Genomic DNA, 22,423 nt, shown 5'->3' with positions numbered 1-22,423 from the left:
TTAGGTTGCCAACAGCCCCTGGCTGGCCCTCAGCACAGGAAGGGATTTCTTTCTAAATGTCTGTGATGTTTTTCCCTTGTGCTGAGCAAAAAATGAAACAAACCCAGAAGTGAATGTGAAAGTCCCTCCGTGAATAATGAATCTGTGTCAGATAAGCCGTGGCCTAATTTTCAGAGCTGAGCTTTGAGGAGTTTGGGTTTGGGCCAATTTCATGGGAGGTGTCACTGAGTCTTGTGAAATCTGATTGTACTCGTGGTTTCAAAGCCTTCACAGCTCCAGCACAGCTCAGATCCAGCTCTGTGATCTCTGATATTAAACCTGATCAGATTTTGGGTTGCTGCCCCTGGGTGAGCTGGGATGGGAATGTGTTACATCAGCTTGACTGCTATTGAAGTCCCTGTTACAAATTTCCACAGCAATTAACAACAGACTGAATTAAGCCAATACTAGGCATTTTTTTTCCTATCAACCAAGATTATGGATAAATCCTATGGATGCCCCATGGCCAAGCAGATAGCAGATTAAGAGCACAGCTTTCTCAGTGTCTGGGAAGGGTCCAAACCCCTCTACAGAACAGAGCTATGGGATTGTTGCTGCTCCCTGGGTCTGGTGGAGTTGGCAATCACACACGGGCACAGAAAACCCCACATTTGCCACATCTGAGGACCAGGGGAGGAATTTTCACAATTTTTCCATGACTTCAGTGCTTTTAGGATCCCTCTCCTCTCCTGGGCTGAGCCCTGTGACGGGGAACCAGAGCAAGGTGTGGTGCCCCAGGAGATGCTCCTGGGCAGAGCCAGGACTCTCCTGCTGCAAACAGGGCTGTTCCCCACAGGGAATTGCTCCTGATGCTGCTGGAATGACACATCCTCATGGGAAGGACCAGCCTGGATATTTTTTTAAGTGCAAGTTTGTTGTTGAAATGACCTGCTTCAAAAAAACTTAGGGAAAAAAAAAAATAAAGAAGGAAAAGGGATGAAAGAATGAAGTGACTTGGAGTCTGCCTGGCTCGGGACCTTGCTTCAGCAAAAGCCATTTAACATTTTTGTAACTGGTGGAGAAATTGGCCCCTATTAATGGGCTCTCTTTCTGGCTATAATTTATTCTTATTCCTCAGAGGCAATGGGGTAGAGGCCAGATTTCTATACCCAGAGGTATTAAAAAACCTGGGGCTGAGCAGCTTAGCACTGCTTTGTCAGGGTTTTCTCCATGTGGCAAAATAATAGAATAAAATCAGCCTGTGCAGGGAGAGCTGCTTTATGTTTTAAAGAATGCCCTTTCTCTTTCAGTTCAAAGCCTCGAGCGAGAGGAGGAGTGGTGGGATGTGTGAGGAGATGCATCTTCTCACTCACTGACTGCTGCTATATTCAGGAGCTGTGATCCCTCACTGCCAGGCTTGCTTTAACTTCTCTGGAAGTTGGTTGTGCGTGTCAAAGTGGAGGCAAATATGAGTTAAAATCCCTGTTCAGAGGCATGAGAGATTTATAGGGCCCAGAGGGGTGAGGAGATCCCAGAGGACGTGACAAAGTCATAGGCAGGGCCAGCTGACTCTTATAAAAATAAACTTCTCTTCGCTAAGGGAAAAAGGAAGAAAAGACAACTAAATCCATGTGTTTTGGGTTTTTCTTTTAGATTTAGTTTTCTTTTCTTTTCTTTTTTGCTGAGTCATTAACAGCAGAAGGAATTTTTGTTTGCATCGATGTTTATCAAAATAGAAAGTAGGTATCTCTAGCAGTGAATCATATCAGTTCCTCCTGACCTTTGGAAAGTGTCTGGTGTATTTTGAAGTCAGCTGGTCTACGAGACAAAACCTCATTGATATGCACCATCAGTTTCTGGTGATGTAAAACAAGAAACAAATTACTGCTCTGAGGAATATTTGGAGTGTGAGCACACAAAAGGAGCTACATCAGTCACCAGCATCCACTGAGCTTGGGTGATAAACCACCGGACTTCTGCAGCCAGAAACTCAATCTATGACTAAATGTTTGCTGTGGAGAGTTTGCCAAGCTCCAGTCATAGAAAAATGTCAGTTGTGCAAGGGGAAAAACTCCAATAATGGTGAGAAAAGGCCTTGCTGGGATCCCAGAGATGAAGGGAAAAGGGGAAGGACTGAACTGGCACCAGCTTTGGGAACATCTCGATCTCTTCCCACCCCACACTGTAAGAATGAAATTACAAATAAATTCCTGGGTTATGGCAGTTCATGGAAAAAGAGGGGCTGAGATTGCTCTTTTATCCTGCATTCTCTAAACATTCCAGGAATCAAAGAAGCTCAAATACCACCCATCCTCTGGCCTGCCCAAACATCTCAGCTCTCAGCTGAGGGCCAGTCTGAAACCATCTTTGGGAAAGTCTGGACTTTGGGGAAGTCTGGAGTCCTGGCTTTCCAAAAAGTGCTGGTGCTGGAGGAGGATTCTCAGCCAGTGTGGTCTGTGTCACACAGGGACCACCAAACTGGCAGTGCAGCACTCAAGGAAAATGCACCCTAATGAACTTTGCCATTTGCCAGATTCGCAACTCCGTTGCTGTTTTAATATTTAATATGAAAAGGTCTGGGAAGCCCAGGGGAGAACAGAGGCTGAGCACTCTGCTTAGACAAAGTCTCTGTCCCAAAGAGCTTTATATTTAAATAGAAAAGATGGATAAATAGTGACAAGGAAGACACTTGAAGGAAATGGCATAAAGTCCATAGCAGAATGCAGCACAGAAATATCCTGTAAATCCCGTATCTCCTATGTCCTGCCCCAGAGTTTCAGCTACCAGCCCGAGAGTCAATAATTTCATCATTACTACTCCAGAGTTGTCGTTGTGTGCCTGTGGTAAAGAAAAGCCTTGACTGCAAGCTTTGACTGTTGTTTTTTTGGAAAGACCAGGTTAAAACACTACTCTGTAAAACAGAGTTAAACAGATTTCCCCCTGTCCTGAGCGCAGGTGCTGCGCCAGCAGTTTGTGACCCTAAAAGTCTCCATATTGTAGATTCTTCCCATGATCTGGCTGTGTTTTAATCTGTGTTTGTTTCGAGGAGCCCTTGGTGGGTCTGTGAGTTTTGTGCTGGATACTCCAACAATCCCACCCGGAGCCAAGCCAGGGAACCTGGAAGCTGTGGCTCTTGCAGTGTTTTTTTCTGGGACACTCACAAAGCTCCTTGTTCACCCTAGGGATGAGGTAAGGTGGGAAATTTAAACCAAGGTGGTGCCTAGTGAAAGCAGGCTACTGGTGTTCAGAGGAAGAGCCTGGGCAGCAGCGGGAAGTCAGGGAGCTGCTCACATTCCATCGCTGTACCTCAAGACCCCGAGAACGTTTTCATTGGGAAGGGAAACGTCATTCAGGAATTCGGGGTGGTTCAGTGTTACTGATACTCGGTCCTCCATGTTCAGGTGCGTCAGGTGCAGCTGGAGCAAGGTCTTAAAAGTCTTGTCTTGGCACGTGTCTGAGGCGCACAGCGTGGATAACGTCTGCCTGTCGACCCTGTCGTTCACCAGGAGCTCGATCTTGAGGTCGATGGGGCTCTTGGAGCAGTTGGGAAAGTGAAAGTTCAAGTGGCAAAAGATCAAGTAGAGGCCTTCTTTCTTGATCACCAGCTCCTGGCTCTTGCACTGGGTGGCCTCACAGACCCCCTTCTCCACCAGGCTCAGCTTGGAGCTGTTCACGGCGCTGGACACTGGGAAGCAAAGCAAAGGGGTGTTAACTCAGCTCCACTGACTGCAGTTCAGCCCTAGGAGACTTCCAGCAGTGCTCCCTGGTAAAAGGAGAGACCTGCTCAGTGGTTTCCTGCAGGAAACTCCAGGAAAACTACTGGTCAGACAGCTGGGAGCTCACACGTGGAAGTGGGGCACTAAAACTTCCAAGGATTTACCCAGTCCTCAGGAAACCCAGGACAGAAACACGTGAATGTTCACCTCCATTACTTCCCCACTTGGCATTTGAAGGGAATTCATGGAGATGTACATTAATGTTTTTCCATGTTCATGGGGATTGTACAGTTTGTGGAGATGTACATTCCTCTGTGGTGTGCAGAAGGTAAATCTTTTATTTCCTTTTATTTTTGTCAAGTTAAAAAGAAGTCTCTAGGATCAGATAGGGGTTTGCCAACTGCATTCCAGGAGAGCAAAGGAATTTTTTTCCTAGGAAATGCCCATTCAGCCAGAAAACCTATTTGCCACTTAACCTGGTGTGAACAACACGAGCAGCTCTTCAGACAGCTCTGAAATCTCCTTTTCCCAGCTCTTTCCCCCACCCTGGACTCCCCACTGACCTCTCATGTAGGCAGCAGCTCCTTTGTCTGGGACACGCTGTAGGATCCTCAAATAGTCTTCAAAGGTGTTCCCTGAAGAGAGCAACAGATGAACTCAGATTAACAGATTAACTCATTGCTCCTGAGCATTTTTTTTTCTTTTTTTTTTTTTGGTACTGTAAAATGCAGTCAGCACTTGGTACCCCACTTCCAGCATGTAGCAGCTGGTTCTTACTCCTTGGCTGAGAATATCTGATCTGCCCAGGGAATTCAGAGCAGTGTCACTCAACCGGTAAATCTATAACAACCTAAAGCTCTGGCAGATTGCAGCTCTCAGCCAAGCAAACTTAAATTCCTTACCCTGCTTCTTAAAAACAGGGGTGATGGTTTTAATTTAAAAGAGGGTGCGTTTGGAATCGATAAAAGGAGGAATTACAGTGAGGGTGGGGAGGCTCCTGCATCCCTGGAAGTGTCCAAGGCCAGGTTGGATGGGGTTTGGAGCAGCCTGGGACAGTGGAAGGTGTCCCTGCCCATGGCAGGGGTGGCACTGGATGGGCTTTAAGGCCCCTTCCAACCTAAACCACTCTGGGACTCTCTGATTCTATGAAACAGAAATTATGTGCAGGTAAGATTAATTTAACCAAGTTATTTTTGTGGTGCAATTACAGAAAGCTTTTAAACATTTAAATGGAACTTACTTCTGAAAATGGCTCTTTGGGTGCTTTTGGAATGTTGCTCTGTTCCCTCACAGTTTAAATGTGGATTTCGCTGGGACTTTAGGTTGTTCATATGATCCCAGAGTGGTTTGGGCTGGAAGGGACCTTAAAGCTCATCCAGTGCCACCCCTGCCATGGGCAGGGACACCTCCCACTGTCCCAGGCTGCTCCAAGCCCTGTCCAGCCTGGCCTTGAGCACTGCCAGGGATCCAGGGGCAACCACAGCTGCTCTGGGCACCAGGGACCCCAAAGCTTCTGCTGGAGGGGCCGAGCCTGCCCCGCTCCTGCCCCGCTCCCCCCGCACATCCCAGGGCAGCCGAGGTCCCGGGAATGCCCCAAATCCAAAGCGCCGAGTCGGGGAAGTGCTGGGGCTGCCCCGGCACAGCCGCGCGGGGACGGCTCCATCCCACGGGAACCGCTGCATCCCTCGGGAACCGCTGCATCCCATGTGACACGGGGATTGTTCCCTCCCACAGTCTCGGGGACGGCTCCATCCCACGGGACGAGAGATCTGTTCCCTCCCACGGGATGCGGGAACTGCTGCATCCCACGCGACGCTGGGACGGCTCCATCCCACGGGATGCGGAGACTGTTCCCTCCCACTGCCTCGGGGACTGCTCCATCCCACGGCCACAGGAATTGCTCCATCCCACGGCCGCGGGGACGGCTCCATCCCACGGCCGTGCCCGGCACTGCAGGCGGCCGCACCGCACCGAGGAGCCACGATCCATCCCCTGCATCCCTGCACCGCATCCCTGCACCGCATCCCGGCACCGCATCCCGGTGTCCCATCCCCTGCATCCCTGCACCGCACGCCTCTGATCCAGTTCCTGCATCCCAGACCCTGCTCCCCACTTCTCCCCCTTGCATTTCACCTCCTTTTCATCCACTTTCCCGCCTTCCATCCCCTCTGCGTAAGTTTTTCCTCCTCTCACCGTACTGGATGTTCAGCTAATGGCACTGACTGTCCATCCCTGGCAGTGTCCAAGGCCAGGCTGGACGGGGCTTGGAGCAACCTGGCATAGTGGAACGTGTTCCTGCCCATGGCTGAGGGTTGGAACAAGATGGTCTTTAAGGCCCCTTCCAACCCAAACCAGTCCGGGATTCATTCCCTGATTCTGTGACTATTCCTCCTTTATTCTGCATAGCCCAGAGTTGGTGCTGCCCCCTGAGCCCACAGGGAACGGACACACAGACAAGATAGGGATTCAGGAAAGCAGTGCATATCCCAGTGCTGCAACTGACAGGTGAAGGGTTATTTCTCCTTGCATTTGCTCACCTTTACCTCTCCTGGCCCTGCTGTGGCTGTGGAAGTGCACAGGAGCTCAGATGGCAAATTGGGAATTTTTCTGTGTTTCCTTGCACAGCTGAACACCAAGAATAAAGCAGGAAGGGGTTTCAGTAAAACTTTATCAAATTATACTCCCTCTCCCAGGGTACACAAAACTCTGAAGTTTTCCTGTGCCTCAGTTTATAAAACTGATATCAGAATCCCCGACCCTACAGGGGTCTCTGAAGGACCAACTAATGCATAAAACTAAATCCTACTAAAACTTGACCTCGGATGTTGTGTGTCATGATCCTCACATGTCCCACTCTGCTCTGGGCTGGAGTGGCTTCACCTTGAGTCCTGGGGGCAGTTTTGAGAGTCACAATATAAGAAAGACCTAAAGCTGTGAGGGAGTGCCCAGAGGAGGGACACGAGGATGGGGAAGGGTCTGGAGGGGCCCGTGAGGAGCAGCTGAGGGCACTGGGATTGTTCAGCTGGAGCAGACTGAGGGCAGAGCTCCCCGGGGGCTGCAGCTCCTCCCGAGGGGCAGCTCCGATCTCTGCTCCTGGGCCAGGGACAGCACCCAGGGAGCGGCTGGAGCTGGGCCAGGGCAGGCTCAGGCTGAGAGCAGGGAAAGGTTCTTCCCCCAGAGGGTGCTGGGCACTGCCCAGGCTCCCCAGGGAATGGGCACGGCCCCGAGGCTGCCAGAGCTCCAGGAGCGTTTGGACAGCGCTGCCAGGGATGCCCAGGGTGGGGCTGTTGGGGGGTCTGTGCAGGGCCAGGAGCTGCACTGGATGATCCTGGTGGGTCCCATCCAACTCATCATATCCTGTGATTCCATGATTCTAACAAGAACTCTAAATGCAGAGTGGGATAAGGATCTTAAGTTTCCTAAGATTCCTGAAACTGAGGTCATGATAGGAGATTCAAATCTCCAGACTATTGCTGTATCTACATGGCCTGATTTCTAAGGGGGTCTTAATAAGGAGGATGGATAAATCAGGGAGAAGCTGGTCCCCCACCCAAATTCCCCTGGCTGGAGGGGGTTGCTGTGGTGTGTATTGCACCCTTTGCACTCTCTGTTGGAGACAGAGGCTGTGGATATCTTGAAAAAAATTGTAATATTTCTCTGATTTCAGTAGTTTAAAGGCTTTTGGAGAGAGCAGGAGCTCACTGCTCTCCAAGAATGAGTAAGTCATGTACCAAAGTCCCTTCACCATTCTGGAAATCCCCGAAGAAAAACCAAAGCCTGCTTTCCTGGTGTTAGTCATGTCAATACAGTGCTCTAGTGAGGGCACAGGCACTGCAGAGATGCGGAGATACGGCACAGAATGGGCAAAAACCCTTCAGGCTTATTTCAGCTAAAGCTGTTACGGTGATAACGAGTGTCTGGTAACACAATCAGCACCCTGAGCCTGCTCACACTCCGAGTGTCCTGCAGGAAAGAAGAGGTTATCTACAGAAATTCTGTGGCTTTGAAGGGGTTTACTCTCCAAAGGCTGAAAATCCCTGCTGCACAAGCAGCCTTTGGAGGCCGCAGCCCTGCAAGCCCTGCCAAGCCAACCAAGCGCTGAGCCTGCCCAGAACCAGCCCAGGAGCTGCCCCAACCTGGCCAGGCCTGCGCGGCTCAGGGTGTTCATGGCATCTCTAAAGATCTCCCCTCGCTGACCAGCCTGCACTTTGCATTTCCAGAGCTGTACTTAACATTTATAGGTGTCAGCAAGTTTGATGTGCCTGCGTTTAAACCATTTACTTGGTGACATCAGCTGCATTACTCAGAAGGCAAATTACGGAAAAAAAATTGTTTTACAGAGACAGCTCTAGTTCTCTCTCTGCTGAGGCAGCTGGTAACTGTTTTCCACTTTTATTTCTCAAGTTAATTCTTCTATCTGGAATGTTTCGGCTCAAGCCAAGAGAGGCTGAAATTACCAGAGCTTCAGGACTGATCGATGGATGTGCTTGCATCACCTAATTGGCTTTGCACGAGTCACGGTGTAAATCAGAGGTAATCCCTCTGCAATCAGTGGGATTAGATGAGCTTAAAAACACTGCGAGCAGGACGAAAGACAAAGCTACACTTGGGGCTAAGGACCAAGGAGGGTTTCAGTGCATGTTGTGAGGCACAGGCACTGCAGATCTTCTGCTTCAAGGAAAGCTGCTGATGAGGGAGGGGTCTCAGTGGGAAGATATCAGGATAACTTATTTTTGTCTTTTTGACCCCTTTTACTCTAGGATGGGCATCCAGAGGGTGCAGCCCTGAGGAAAACAGCCTGACTTTTTCCAGGAGCTTCATGGAGCTTTTCCCCACTAAGCCAAAGGGGCTGGGAAATGGGACTGGGAAATGAGGCTGTGAAATGGACCTCAGAGAAGCTGCAACTTCACTGAGCCCCCAGGATTTCCCCCTGAGGTGCAAAACAAACCACTGAGTTTCTCTCAGAGCATCAAAACACAACAGCACCTTGTCCAGCCAGGAGGAAGCCAAGGGCTCAGGGACACGAGGACACAAGGGCGGCTGCCAGACAGGTCCAGGAGGATGTGACTGTGCCGGGGAAAGTTCTCTGTGCCAGCTGCCTCAGTTTCCCCAGCTCTGAGGTGGGTCTGACAGAAGCACCAACAAAGGGCACTGAAACCACGAGCTGAAAGTGGCTTTGTCAGCATGGAAGGTGGTGCTACCCAGACATGGAAAGCCCCTCAAGTGGGTCTCCTGAGGCTTGTCCTGGTCCCAGCCATCCCTTGGTGACATTTCACTGCCGTGGGGATGGCATCACCCCTGGCTGGGGGCTGAGTGTGGGCAGGCACAGCAGCAGGGAAAAACCCTGAATTATTTTATGAAATAAAGAAGTAAAAGCAGGCAATAAACTGGAGAGCTTTTGATTCCTCTGTAGCCTCCCTGGATTTAAGTGCTCATGGAATTAGGCAAGGTGATGTCACACCTCTCTGTCAGCAAGCCAGAGTTAGCAGAATTTACCTGATTTTATTTCTCAGCAGCCACTCCCTGAAGTGCCTGTAGCTAATTTTAACTCTCTCCTGCCAGTTCAGTGCCCTGCAAACAGCAGCCAAAGGACTGGCCCAGCCTTGTGATGCTGTGACAAGTGGCAGCTGGGTGACACCCCCTCCGGATGCTGGCCTGGAGGAGGCCTCCGCACACTTTCTAGCATTTGCAAGCCCAGGCTTGCCCAAATTTTTCAAACTGAGAAACACAACTCCTCTGCCCTGGCCCCCCAGGGCAGACAGACCTCGGGCAGGGTTGCATTTATGCACAGAGACAGCGCCCCGGGCTGAGGCTGAGATGGAAAAACCTTTATGGTCTAAGAGTGAAATATCCATTTCTGGGGAACCCATTGCCGTGAGATCGGGGTCTGACAGCCTGCAACGTCATCACAGCATCACTGAGGTTGGAAAAGCCCTCCAAGGCCGTCAAATCCAAGCTGTGCCCGGTCCCCACCTTGTCCCCAGCCCAGAGCACTGAGTGCCACCTTGGCCTTCCTTGGACACCTCCAGGGATGGGCACTCCAAACCTCCCCAGGCAGCCCCTTCCAATGTTTAATCACCCTTTCCATAAGGAAATTCCTGCTGCTGTCCACCCTGAGCCTCCCCTGGCCCAGCCTGAGGCCGTTCCCTCTCCTCCTGTCCCTGTTCCCTGCGAGCAGAGCCCGACCCCCCCGGCTGCCCCCTCCTGTCAGGGACTTGTGCAGAGCCACAAGGTCCTCCCTGAGCCTCCTTTGCTCCAGGCTGAGCCCCTTTCCCAGCTCCCTCAGCCTCTCCTCATAATGTTGGGATAATTCCTTGCTGGAAGAGATCAGATTTAGTTGCAGAAGGCTGAACTGCCCTCTGAGATATTGCTGCAAATCTGAAAAGGCTTCTTGGCTCATTGGCTCCAGCCTGATTTCCTCTACAGTAGCAAGTTTGTGACTGTCACCTGTATTATATTAATTTCTCAGAATCAGATTTTTATTTGGGAATGTATTTCCCATTGGAACTGAGAGTGGGACGCTGGATTTCTTTTCCTGGTCTGTCCAGTGCCAGAGAAAAACACCAATAAATAATGTGTGTGTGTGTGTTCATTTGTATAAGGTTTTTTTCCTTTTGTAAATGAGAAGAGATTTTGATAACGAATCTTTGCAGTTCAAATAACAAGAAAAGCCCAGGATTGCACAGTTCCCAGGGAAATGAGGCTCGGAGAGGCCAGCAAGGAGATGATGAGGGCTGCACCTTTCCAGAGTCTGCAGTCATCAATTTGTCTGTGAGTTCATTTTCCCTCTAAAAAATGAACATAGCAATACCCCTCAGATCCACACGAACACTTGATTTGTAATTTGTGAAATGGGGATGAGTTTCTGCAGAGAAACGCTTCCACAGAAAGAACATTTCACAAATATTTAGCTCGTGATGGATTGAATTCCTTCCCCTGTTGCTCAGGTACTGCACTGACAGTGGCCCGGAGGGTTTGAGGAGACTCATCCCATTTTTCACGCAAACATTTAACGAGCTGACATTGCATCACTCTCAGCCTGAGCCTGTGGATTCCTGCAGCCCATCCATTGGGGTCTGACAGCTGAGTCAGGGCTGGAAACCTCCCAGAAATCTGCTTTAGTGCCCGCTGGTGTTTAGCTAACAATAGAACATAATCTCATTGGAGATTTCAATTACATCACTGCACTTTCCTGCTTTAATAAGACACCATTAATTCAGTGTTGTGGCTGGGTCTGGGCTGCTGCCCATGGGCATCTCAGCGAAGTCTCTGCCCGAGTGACCTCAGCTGGGCCCAGCACAGATTTGTTGTGTCACAGGATCATGGAATGGTTTTGACTGGGAGGGACCTTAAAGCTCATCCATGGGCAGGGACACCTTGCACTATCCCAGGTTGCTCCAAGCCCCATCCAGCCTGGCCTTGGACGCTTCCAGGGATGGGGCTGTGTCCCCATGGGGCATCCCTGCGATGTTGGCACTGGCACAGGGCTGGAGCCAGGCTCAGCTGCCAGCTGGGCAATGCTGGTTTTTTGCTCCCTTGCCCGTTTTGACAATGCTGGAGCCCTGGTTCATGGGTACAAAAGCCCAATTTCCATCTGGGCTGCCTGGGAGGCAGAATGGATCCAAATCTAAATCCACACCAATGCCAGCCCCACCAGAGTCCCCTTCCTGAATGTTTCTCCTGCTCCTGTCTCCGGGTGGCACCTTGCAGCACTTGCCACAAGTCCCTGCTTGGTTGCCAGCAGGCAGCAGCTGACAGAGCTCCCTGGGAAGGGCCCTCAGTAATTTACCCACTGGATATATAAATTAATTAATTAATTCGCACTGCTTTACGCATTTTAAGAGGAAAATAAAGGACCCTGAGCATATTTGAATGCTCTGTTACCCTCCAATACAGACTGATGGGTGCTGAGGGGTGGGCTGGGACAGTATTTAAATCCACTAAAAGCAGCTTTCAGCAGCTCTTCCTGATGTGGCATCTCACCATCAGCCCCCCTTTTGTCCTTCACTAACGACATCATCTCAGATTTAGCAGCAGAATTCAGAAATTCAGAGCAAGAGGATGCCTGGGGTTGATATGGACCCAAAGACAAAAAAGTTCTGGCTGATGGAACAGCATCCTGGCCATTCCTGGAGAGAGCACATTGCTCCTTCCTGGCACCTGCCAGCTGCAGGTGAGGGGAAAAAACAATTGGCACAGGTTGCTTGAACTGAAATAAAATCATATATACATATATATATAAAGAAAAATGTAAGATTTATATATAGTTATATGTGGTATATATGTGTGTATATATCTATGATTTTCTTTCATACAAATATAAATATAACTGCAAATATACATGTAAGTGTAAATATAAATATACATATAAATACATAAAAATAGAAATATACATGTCAATATGCAAAAATTATAAATATAAACAATAGAAATAATAGAAATAATATACATATAAATATATAAAATATAAACAATATAAACAATATAAACAATATAAACAATATAAATATATAGAAAATTTTATAAACAATATAAACAATATAAATAATATAATATAAACAATATAATATAAATAATATATATAATATAAATAATATAAATATAAATGGACTTTTGGACTAGTGACATCTCTCTCCCTGCCCTGGGAATGCCCCTACCCCTTGTGCTTTGCTTTGAAAAGCGCTGACCTACAGATACAACCTCTGTGGCTCCTCCTCTGTGGATCAGAAGGCTCCACACCTTCAGATCCTGCACATTTCTGAGCCTCCTCAGATATGAAATAAAGCACAGAAAGACTTGAGAAAGGCTTAAGAAGATGTAAAGGCATGCTTAGGTTGATAGAAAGGAAGCAGTGTGTGTGTTTAGGGTGCCCTAGGGGGAGCCTAAGGGGAAAAGAAAATTCCTCCAGGTTACAGGAATTTTAAAACATAAAAAATGGTGTTCAGGCAAGATGTGAAGCTCTCAGGAAGGACACAGAGACACGCAGGGATTGCTTTGGGAACTGTGGGCTGTGGAACAAGCCAGGTATGGGAGAGTCACAGATTCAAAAGTTACCCAAAATGGAGTAAATGGTGCCCAAACGCTGCAAAAAGGCAGCTGCAGAAAAGATGATTTGGGGATTGGGACTGTCCAGACCTTGGGCTCCTGTTACTCAGAATTCTGGAATCACAGAATATCCCGAGCAGGAAGGGACCACCAGGATCATCCAGTGCAGCCCCAGCCCTGCACAGACCCCCCAACAGCCCCACCCCGGGCATCCCTGGCAGCGCTGTCCAAACGCTCCTGGAGCTCTGGCAGCCTCGGGGCCGTGCCCATTCCCTGGGGAGCCTGGGCAGTGCCCAGCACCCTCTGGGGGAAGAACCTTTCCCTGCTCTCAGCCTGAGCCTGCCCTGGCCCAGCTCCAGCCGCTCCCTGGGTGCTGTCCCTGGCCCAGGAGCAGAGATCGGAGCTGCCCCTCGGGAGGAGCTGCAGCCCCCGGGGAGCTCTGCCCTCAGTCTGCTCCAGCTGAACAATCCCAGTTTCCTCCACTCCCATTCTGCCCCGCTTCCAGATGAACACGGCTTCATTTCCCTGTCTGTGGTGGGAGGCAATGACACCTCGTGCCCTCTGGGCCTGGGTATGAACTTGTATTTGCAAGGAATCAAATATTGGTGCCGAGAGCCATGTGAGGCACTGCCAGTGACATAAACAGCGCTCCTGATTTGTGCTGAGGAAAAGCCGAATCTTGGTAAATTGTCTCTGTTAGATTTTCCTGTTTTAGGCTCCCTGTGCTCGCACTCTGCCTGTATCAATTCCTTGCTCTGTGCCTTTTGCTGCTGTTCTCCCCTTGTCCCTTCTCGACCCATCCATTCCCTTCTCCCTTTTCCCCACAAACCAGGAGTTGTTTTGGAATACGTGGAGCCCATTTTCACCCCTGCCTCGTGAAGACGAGGACTTTCCACGCATTTGCAAGAGCCGGCACTTAAAATAAGACCTTAAAATCAGAGTGATGTTCCCATCTCCTGGCAAAAAGCTCTTCTGAACAGGCACCCCAGGGCACATTCAGAAATATTTGTTATTTCCTCAGCCGTGCATGGGCTCCTGAATAATTTGAAAGCTTTTTGCTTATTTTCATTTTTTTTCCCCACTGCTTTGGCTCTTCACCAAGAGGAGTCTTTATGGGAAATGTTAAGATGTGCACAATTGGCTTATTTGTGACCCTGGGCAACATTTGCATTACAGATGTGACAAATTGCATGGATTGTTTAGGGGTCTTACCTGTCCTGATGGGTTTTTTGATGCCCTCCACAGCAGGATCATCTGGCTGAAAGAGAACAGAGAGAAGAGAGGGATTATTCTGGGAACGGGGAATATCCATTCCACATGCAACCCTGCTTGAAAAGTGGATCTGAAATGTTTCCCTTTTCAGAACATTTCTGACACAGCCAGATTCTCTCAGTGCAGTAAGAATTTGTGTGGGTTCTGTTGGGGCTGTTTCAGAAGGACAAGTCCTAAAACTCCCAGTCTGTGGCTTGCAAAGCTTGGAGAGAGTAGGACAGAGTGGGACTGGACAACCTGGAGAGCCAAGTGCCCAGGAAAGAGCATTGAAGTTGTAGAGCTGAGGTCTGAGCAGGACAGTGATGTCCTGCCTCACCTCTCCTCCTACTTCTTGCTGAGATGTAAAACCAAGGGTGGAAATGGCACAGGAAATTGTCCTCAATCAGCATGACATGAGAAATTCCCAGAAAACCAGCTCTGGGAGTGAAGTGCAGCAGGATTCCTCTGATGACACCTTCCTGTCACCCAAACACACAACCCTGAGGCACTGACAGCTCATAAATGTCCAGCAATGCCCTCAAGGAGCAAAATGTTCTCCCAACAGCTGAGGAAAGCACTGGGAGTTCCTCACTGTATGTCCCATCCGTTCACTCTCACACTGGGTGACCCCACAGGGGTTTCAGTGTCAGGGAGTGGGTTTGGCTCAGGCTGGGCTGAACCAGCTCCTTTTACCTGGGTACAAATCACCCAGGCTAATTGTGCAGGCTAATCAGGCCAGGCCCAGCTTAGCACACTGGAAGGGATCCATGAGGATCATTAAGTCCTTTTCCCTGCTCCTCACTTACCAAAAATTAAACCACAGGACTAAAAACCTCTTCCAGCTGCTCCTTGAGCCCTGTCAGACTCAGTGCCCTGAGCACTTCCCTGGGGAGCCTGTTCAGTGACCCAGTGGGATGTCCAGGAAGGAGAAATTTGGGAAGCTCTACCAGCTTTAACATCTGATATCTCCTGGGAGAAATGAGGCACTCCTGTGCTGGGGAACAGCTTCGTCCATAGTGGTGTTACAGCATAAACCCCTCATTTCTGTGTGTGACGTGGATAGATGGGTGGTGTGGGGAGAAGGAAGGTGGTTGGGCAGTGAGGGAAGCCGTGTTGGGTCTGTTTGTCATAATTCATATTCTAATCTTAAATGTTTAGGAAGGTTTTTAATTCGATTTTGGCTTCATGTGGCCTTGTTTTGAACAACAGTGAAGTGTGGAGCTGCATCTGCTCCCAGCAAAGAGTTGTTCCCCAGCAAAGAGTTGTTCCCCTCTGGTCTGATGCCAGGTGCTGTGTCCTGCAGAGGTGGCAGAGCTGCTCCCAGCTGGACTGGGCAGTGACAGATTAATGGTTGGACTCATGGATCTCTGGGTTCTTTCCCAATTTAAATGATTCTCTGATTCTCGGGGAATTTGGAGATCTGTAAGTTGTTCCTTTTCTCTCCCCACAGCTGTGCAAGGCAGGCAGAGTCACCTGTTGAGCCAATATTTCTCCAGGTGACATTCCTGAGCTGGGCAGGAAGGTGCTGGGCAGCAGCAGAACAGGAACCCAGAGATGTCATTTTTAAAAATAGATATTTCCCAGCTTTTTGTCCCTGACTTGACATCCTCCCTTGGGAACTCTCATGGATCTCAGCAGATGTAAAACTGAGAAGGGTTTGGGCTGAAAACACTGCCAGGGATCTCTGCCAGGACCTCTCAGCCCCTGCATTGCCCCGTGCCCTGGGCTGCCCCTCTCACACACTCAGGGCACGGGGAAGCGTTGCTGTTCGATGTGATATCGAAACATTCCTGCTCTCTGTGGAGAATTCAAGATATTTTAGGTGACAGTAAAAGGATGCTCTGCCCCCAGTGAGATTACACTCCATGAAATCAGGCAGCCAGGGAGCCTTGCTGATGACCCAGAGCCTGCTCTGCACTCAGGGCATAAAAACAAAATTAAAATGGACTAAAGGCATTGTGTTCTCACCTGGGAGGGCTCCCAGCGAGTCAAACCAGCACATACCAATGCAATTTATTTTAGTGACAACTGAGTAGGTACTGAAACAAACCTTTAGAACTTCCTTTGAAATATTACTGGTGTTATTTCTTTCTTTTCCAGCAGCAAGAATATCGCATGTAATGCTGTCACTTGGAATGCAAGGAGGCACACATGAGGAACCCAAACAGATGAAATTCCACAGTGCCAGCTCAGAGAGAATTCAAGACGACGAATTTCACCCTGTCTGGAGTGATCTGGGGGCTCATGATGAAGGAGCTCAGTCTTTACTCAGCAAGCAGAATAATTTGAGTTTGCTTTATTAGAGAGAATGATAATCAGGTGCCAGTAAAAGTGATTTATTTCTTCTTTCCCTTAATTGTTTTACAAGAAATTTTCTCAAACTGAGACAGAATAAAGGGTCATTCTAAATTCCTGTGTCACAACAATGAATATTCATTGAACCAGACACCTCTGACCACTGTGAGGGTGGGCAGGCCCTGGCACAGGGTGCCCAGAGCAGCTGGGGCTGCCCCTGGATCCCTGGCAGTGCCCAAGGCCAGGCTGGACATTGGGGCTTGGAGCAGCCTGGGACAGTGGGAGGTGTCCCTGCCCATGGCAGGGGGTGGGAATGGGATGAGTTTTAAGGTCCTTTCAAACCCAAGCCAGGCTGGGATACTGTGAAGTCTTCATCTATCTCTAGAAAGTCCAAGAAAATCCCCCCAAACCACAGTCCCCATAACGGGCCTGGGCTCAAGAGTGCATCCACGTGGCAGCTCCGTGGGGAAGAGCTCTTTGGTCCTCTCAAAGGAAATTATTCAATTTAAAAAGGAACCTCAAGGCTCTCCCGTGCTCCTGCTCAGCCTCAAACCATCCTGATGTCAGCAGGAATTTCCCCATGGAAAGGGTGCTCAGGCCTTAGCAGGGGCTGCCCAGGGAGGTTTGGAGTGCCCATCCCTGGAGGTGCCCAAGGAAGGCCTGGAGGTGGCACTCAGGGCTCTGGGCTGGGGACAAGGAGGGGATCAGGCACAGCTTGGTCTCGATGGCCTTGGAGGGCTTTTCCAGCCTCAATGACCCTGGGATTTATTTTAGGACCTGACTCTGGCTGGGGAGGAAGGAAGGTGGGGGCAAATGTTGAAGCTGGACATGAAAACTCCAGAAAACAGAGCACTGCCCCCACAGCTCATCTGATAACGAGCCTGACAGGAGACACAGCCCTGGGTGAAAATCAGTTTCTCCTGTGCTGACCAAAGGTATTAAAGAGGCACCTCCAGACAGCAGGTGACTGTCACTGCCCAGAACACCCACAGCAAGAGCTGGGCCAGTGCAGTTTCCTCTAAAATGCCTCAGTGGGTTTCCTGTAGTGCTCAACGAGTGGGAAATCTGCTTTTAGGGGAAATTTCAGTATTTTAATTTTTTTTTTTTAATTTTATTTTATTTTTCTTTCTGTCAAGGTTGCCACCAGAGGGGGCCAACAGGTCCCTATTGGGGCACCCGGAGCCACAATGAGTTTTAAGGAGCCATAAAACGCCAATAAATCATGCAGGATCGTGCTGGTTGCTGTAGGAATGACTCACAAATCTACTGCTAAAGGTTTTTAACAGCCTTGAAGAGCAGAGCAGCAAACAGAAAAACCTGCTCTGACCTTTAGTATTTGCCACATTGGTGATAAAAAGGTTTTCCCATACAATTTAGAGGTTCAATATGTGAAGGCTACAAAATCCAGAGCAGTGATGGACTAACCCAGATCAGGGATTCTGGACATTCACACAGAATTTGTTAACGGGAGGCTCAGGTGTCTGATGAACCTTCCTGTACAGCACCAGATTTGTGAAGGTCTGTGTGCCTTAAAATGACATTTTCCAGCCCTTCCTGTCCCATTCCTTGTCACTGGTTTCACGGCTCTCTCTCTATACACCTAAATATCTGTAGAGACGTGTATTTGTACATGTATCCAGCAGCAGAGGATGCAGCAGGCAGAAGGGCAGAGGGTTTAACACACTTAGTGTTAAGAAGAAAAATGATGGCTCCAGACAACCTTACAGGGACTATTCTCATTCCAGAGGAAAACAAAGTCACTTGTAAAAGACTGGCAATGGCCTGAAGCCAGGTGGTTCTGCAGATGAGAGCTGAAGAAATGAACTGACTTCAGCACTGCAAATAGTTCCAAAAAACCAGAGTTTAGCTCCAAAAATGACCCTTGCCAGATGTGGCACTGATGTGCTGTGCTACCCTTCTTGAAAACAAGGCGTAAAGGAAATTTCTTGGGGTGCTGGAAAGTGGGGAGGTGTGATAATGTCTATTAGAGGTGCTGTAGGATTCAGAGAAGCAGCTTTGAATCATAGTTGCCTTTTTCATTTAGCCTTTCATGTCGTGCTTCCCTCCTTTGGAGCACCCAGGTTGTGGGTGTCGCAAGTGCCTGGTTTCTGCAGATTTTGATTTTTCTTTTCCAGTCTGTCTTCCTTCGTCTTAAATTAGGCAATTATGAATTGGTCAAAAGGCAGACAAGCATCCTGTGCCTGTGATGGGGGCAGGGACAGTGCGATCCTGCCACCACGAGCCTCCTCTGAATGCTGTGGCACCCAAGGGTCCAACCCCTGCATTGTCCCTGTGACCCTCAAACACCCCTTGGGCAGAGGGAAATAAAAGCTTCTCTCTCAGCTCAGCAGAAGGAGGGTGTGGAGTGGCCCCTGAACTCAGGGACCACTCACACAATCCAGCTGATAACATCTGGAGGGGAAACCTGATTGTCCCAAGGGGATGATCACACAAAATGTTGCTCCTTTTGTCACAGGTATAAAGAAAATAATGAAGTCAGCTGGTGAGGCTCTGATCCCTACAGCAACTCAGGGTCCACAGGGCTCCAAGGATTCCCCAGCCCCTCATGTTCTGGCAGCTGCTGCAGTCAAGGCTGGAGATGCTCAGCCCAGCCACAGCCGTGATTCCCAAAAGGTTCTGTGCCCAGCCTTGCTCGGACAGTGCAGCCAAGAGCTGAGGTGTTTTGGGAGCAGGCCTGGAGCTCCCCACAGAACCTGTCCCACAGAACCAACACTTCTTTTCTGCTCTGGGAATTCAGGACCTTCTGAACTCCCTGAGAGCAAACCATGATTTATGTTTTTACTGCCAAATTCTCCTCAGAGCATAAAATTGCTGCTTGGTTTTATTTGTTCCTAACACCCCTCAGCTTCTTACTCCCTCCTTCAGCCAAGTTCATTTTCAAAGCAGCTGCAATGGTGTCGTTACTCTTTTAAGTCAACACCTTGCCTCTTTCAGTAATCTTGTTCCTCTGGCAACTCCTATAACTGCTTTATCCTGATGGAGAGGTGATTTAATGCTCACTTCCATGATAACTACAAATGAAAGCCTCATTATACAGCAAAGCTGTGGCAAGTCTGTAATTACCCAGACTGTTATTTTAAAGATCTCCCTTGATATCCCACTATTTCTCACTTATAAACCCCATGTCTCATGGCAAGTGTCCTCGAAGTGCTTCTCTTCTGGGAGAACACTGATTACAGGTAAATGATTCCTCTCTTGAAGGAGGATCAGTCAAGCCTTCCTGGTTTAATTTCTGGCTAATGTTTGTACGTGGGCACACAAATTGCACAGGGTAAATTTAGCAGGAGAAAATATTGAGTCAAAGGATCATGTTTTGTTTTCCATAGCAGTTCCCCCAGCAGCCCCGTGCTGGAGCTTTCCCTCTATGAATTCAGGTACCTCGGCACTTTGGTTTTTGCAATAAGATTCCACAGCCTATGGGACTTCTACTCTGGCATTGTACCTTGGTAAAGTTAATGGCAATGCCCTTACAAGGTCAGAAATTCACTTTTTATCCTCACAGCCATCTGTATCTCTGCTCTGGCTGTCACTGGTTCCCCATCAACCCCAGCTCCATCCAAGAGCAATCTTTTATTTTAAGAACTTAAAAATGCCTGTAAGCAGAGGGAAAAGTTGTTTTTGTGTGACTTTGTGTCGCTCATATCCTTTCTACAGCTCTGGTTGTGCATTAAAAATCACACCCAAGGCAAGACTGAGAGGACAGGGGACAGGAGGGAGTTCCTTGGCCCCCAGCACTGCTCTGGGCGCTTCAGGACAGCTCTGCCTCACCACAGCAGCAGCAGCACCACAGGGTGTCACACAGAGCTGTGGCATGTCTCCTGCTGGAGCCCATTACTATTTCAGAGGAGCAGAGCAGACCAAACCATCTCAAACTGTGGCTGCTCTCAAAAAAGCAACAGGAGACACACATCAAACTAGGCAGGACAGAGGCTGCTTGGCACCTTGGATCAGGAGCTTTCTCTTTCCATTTACAGAGTAGGAATTGTGTGCAAAGAATAAATGCTGTCTGTGGAGAAAGGTCCTCTTTTTCTTAAGTTCTTTACCATGTGTTTCATCTTTTGCCCAAATTTATGTGTGTGCATTTATAACAGAGGTAGGAACTGTTCTTCAGGACGGAAAAGGAAAGGAAAAAGGAAAGGAAATAGGAAAAAAGAAAGGAGAGGAGAGGAGAAGAGAGGAGAGGAAAAAGAAAAGAAAAGAAAAGAAAAGAAAAGAAAAGAAAAGAAAAGAAAAGAAAAGAAAAGAAAAGAAAAGAAAAGAAAAGAAAAGAAAAGAAAAGAAGAAAATAGAAAGTCAATGAATCAATCTCTTACCGTCCTCTGGACGACCAGGACCATGATGGTGGCCAAGGCAAAGACAAGCAACACACCCAGCGTGGCGATGATGAAATATAAACAGACTTTGTTAGTGGCCCCAAGCCTCCTGGGAACTGTGTCTTCATTCACATTCATGGCTGATTCATGCGAGTCCTTCACCTGAGAAAGTGTTTGCTCCTGTGCCTGGCACATTCTTATATAGCTCTCGAGGCACTGCTCTGGGTCTCCCCTCGATTGGGTTCAAGTTGCAGCCCATCTCTGCTCCTGGCAGGATTTTCCCCCTTCATCCTGGCTCATGTGATCTGGAAAAAAAACTTCATCACTTGCTCTACGAAGAAAGAGGGCCCCGGGGGCGTGAGGCAGGACGCAGCTGTGAGCAGGGGAAGGAGCTTCATGTTCTTGCTCAGGGATTTCTCCGCCGAGGTCCGTGCGCTGCAGCCGAGCTTTCCGATGTCAGAAGGTGAACAGACACCGCGATCCCCCGCCCCAGGCCCCCGCCCCGCCGCCGGCTCTCTGTGAAATGGGCAGATATGCAAATTCTCTTTCATTTTATACTCAGTGCAGCTACACTCGGGCTCAGGGAGTCTCCCCGAGCTCTGTCTTCCTGCTGTGCACTGGAACCTCTCCTGCCTCCCGACAGGGAGCGACCTGCAGAGCTCTGTGCCCACAGGTGACCTTTGGTGTGCCCTGCGGTGCCCCAAGCACGGCGTCCCCAGGCAGGTGAGGGAGGGAGGGAGGAGATGGTTCTGCTCTGCCCTGCACTGGTGCAGCCCCACCTCGAGCCCTGGGAGCAGTTTTGGGCACCTCAGCAGGAGAAGGACATCAGACTCTGAGGGTGCGTCCAGGGGAGGTGAAAAAGGCACCAAGGCAGGACTTGTGAGGAACACCTGAGGTCACTTGGTTTGTTCAGGCTGGAGAAGAGAAGGTTGAGGAGGGGACCTCATGGCCATCCACACCTTCCTCACTACAGGCAGCAGGGCAGGAGCTGCTGATCCCCTCTCTGGTGACCAGGACAGGAGGAAAGGGAATGGAGCTGCACCAGCGGAAGTTCAGACTGGACATTAGGGAAAGGCTTCCCTGAGAGGGTGGTTGATCACTGGAATAGGCTCTCCACAGCACTAACCCTCTCCAAGGGTCAAGGAGCATCTGGAGGATCCTCTTGGTTGTATGTTTTCACGCTGAGTACTCCTGGGAGGAGCAGGGAGTTGAACTCGATCCTTATGGATCCCTTCCAACTCCAGACAGTCTATGATTACTCTTCTCTGTGGAGGTCTGGAGATATTTGGGTGAGATTTTCATTGAAGAATTTCATAGAAATGTGTCAGAAATACATTTCCAATGCAGGGTGCAAAGTTCCAGGCACAAAGAAAGCGGTGACACCGAAGTAGCTGAAAGCAGAGGTTGGGATGTGCCCACAGAGGGTGTCTGTAATCCCAGGTTTATCTGCAGTCAGGGAAATCCTGCTCACTTCTATCCTGGCCTGGCCTGGGACTGTCACCCTGGCTTTGCACAGAGCTCAGGTGAGATTTGTTTATCTGGAAACATTCCTACTCTATTCCAGTGTTAAAGGACCACTCATTCCTAACCCTGCGTATTTTCTGTGGGATGACTCCTGGCTTTCTGGCCAGTCCAAGTCAAAAGACACCTCAGTGTCTCTGAAAATGTTCCCAGCTGGATGTGTGTCCCCTTTTGAATCACATCCAGGCAAGCCAGTTAATTTATTTACCAGGAACAAGCTCCTGGGTTATTTGTGTCAGTTATTCCCAGTCTGATAAGACAAGGAGGACATCAGGGAGGGCA

The 22,423-nt window shown here is 49.1% G+C and overlaps 1 protein-coding gene across 1 annotated transcript; it reads right to left on the bottom strand.

Annotated features, from left to right (window-relative positions):
* Window positions 1-21,077, bottom strand: TNFSF8 (TNF superfamily member 8). The gene is made up of 4 exons (XM_048325998.1): window positions 20,621-21,077; window positions 13,953-13,998; window positions 4,259-4,330; window positions 1-3,664 (listed from the first exon to the last, which is right to left on the bottom strand). The coding sequence occupies exons 1-4, from the start codon at window positions 20,813-20,815 to the stop codon at window positions 3,267-3,269; spliced, it is 711 nt and encodes a 236-aa protein (XP_048181955.1). The 5' UTR covers window positions 20,816-21,077; the 3' UTR covers window positions 1-3,266.
* Window positions 21,078-22,423: the final 1,346 nt, after the last annotated feature.

The sequence above is a fragment of the Corvus hawaiiensis genome, chromosome 21, assembly GCF_020740725.1.
Source record: "Corvus hawaiiensis isolate bCorHaw1 chromosome 21, bCorHaw1.pri.cur, whole genome shotgun sequence".
Classification (NCBI taxonomy): Eukaryota; Metazoa; Chordata; class Aves; order Passeriformes; family Corvidae; genus Corvus; species Corvus hawaiiensis.
The sequence above is the reverse complement of the archived record's forward strand: the minus strand, read 5'-3'. Positions and strand labels throughout refer to the sequence as shown.

What these genes read in the sequence shown, in the direction of transcription:
- TNFSF8 (XM_048325998.1), bottom strand. Translation starts at nt 20,815, where the DNA reads ATGTGCCAGGCACAGGAGCAAACACTTTCTCAGGTGAAGGACTCGCAT. An exon ending in TCCTGGTCGTCCAGAGGACG is followed by an intron (nt 13,999 to 20,620) that starts GTAAGAGATTGA and finishes GTTCTCTTTCAG; the next exon opens with CCAGATGATCCTGCTGTGGA. An exon ending in CAAAAAACCCATCAGGACAG is followed by an intron (nt 4,331 to 13,952) that starts GTAAGACCCCTA and finishes TGCTCTCTTCAG; the next exon opens with GGAACACCTTTGAAGACTAT.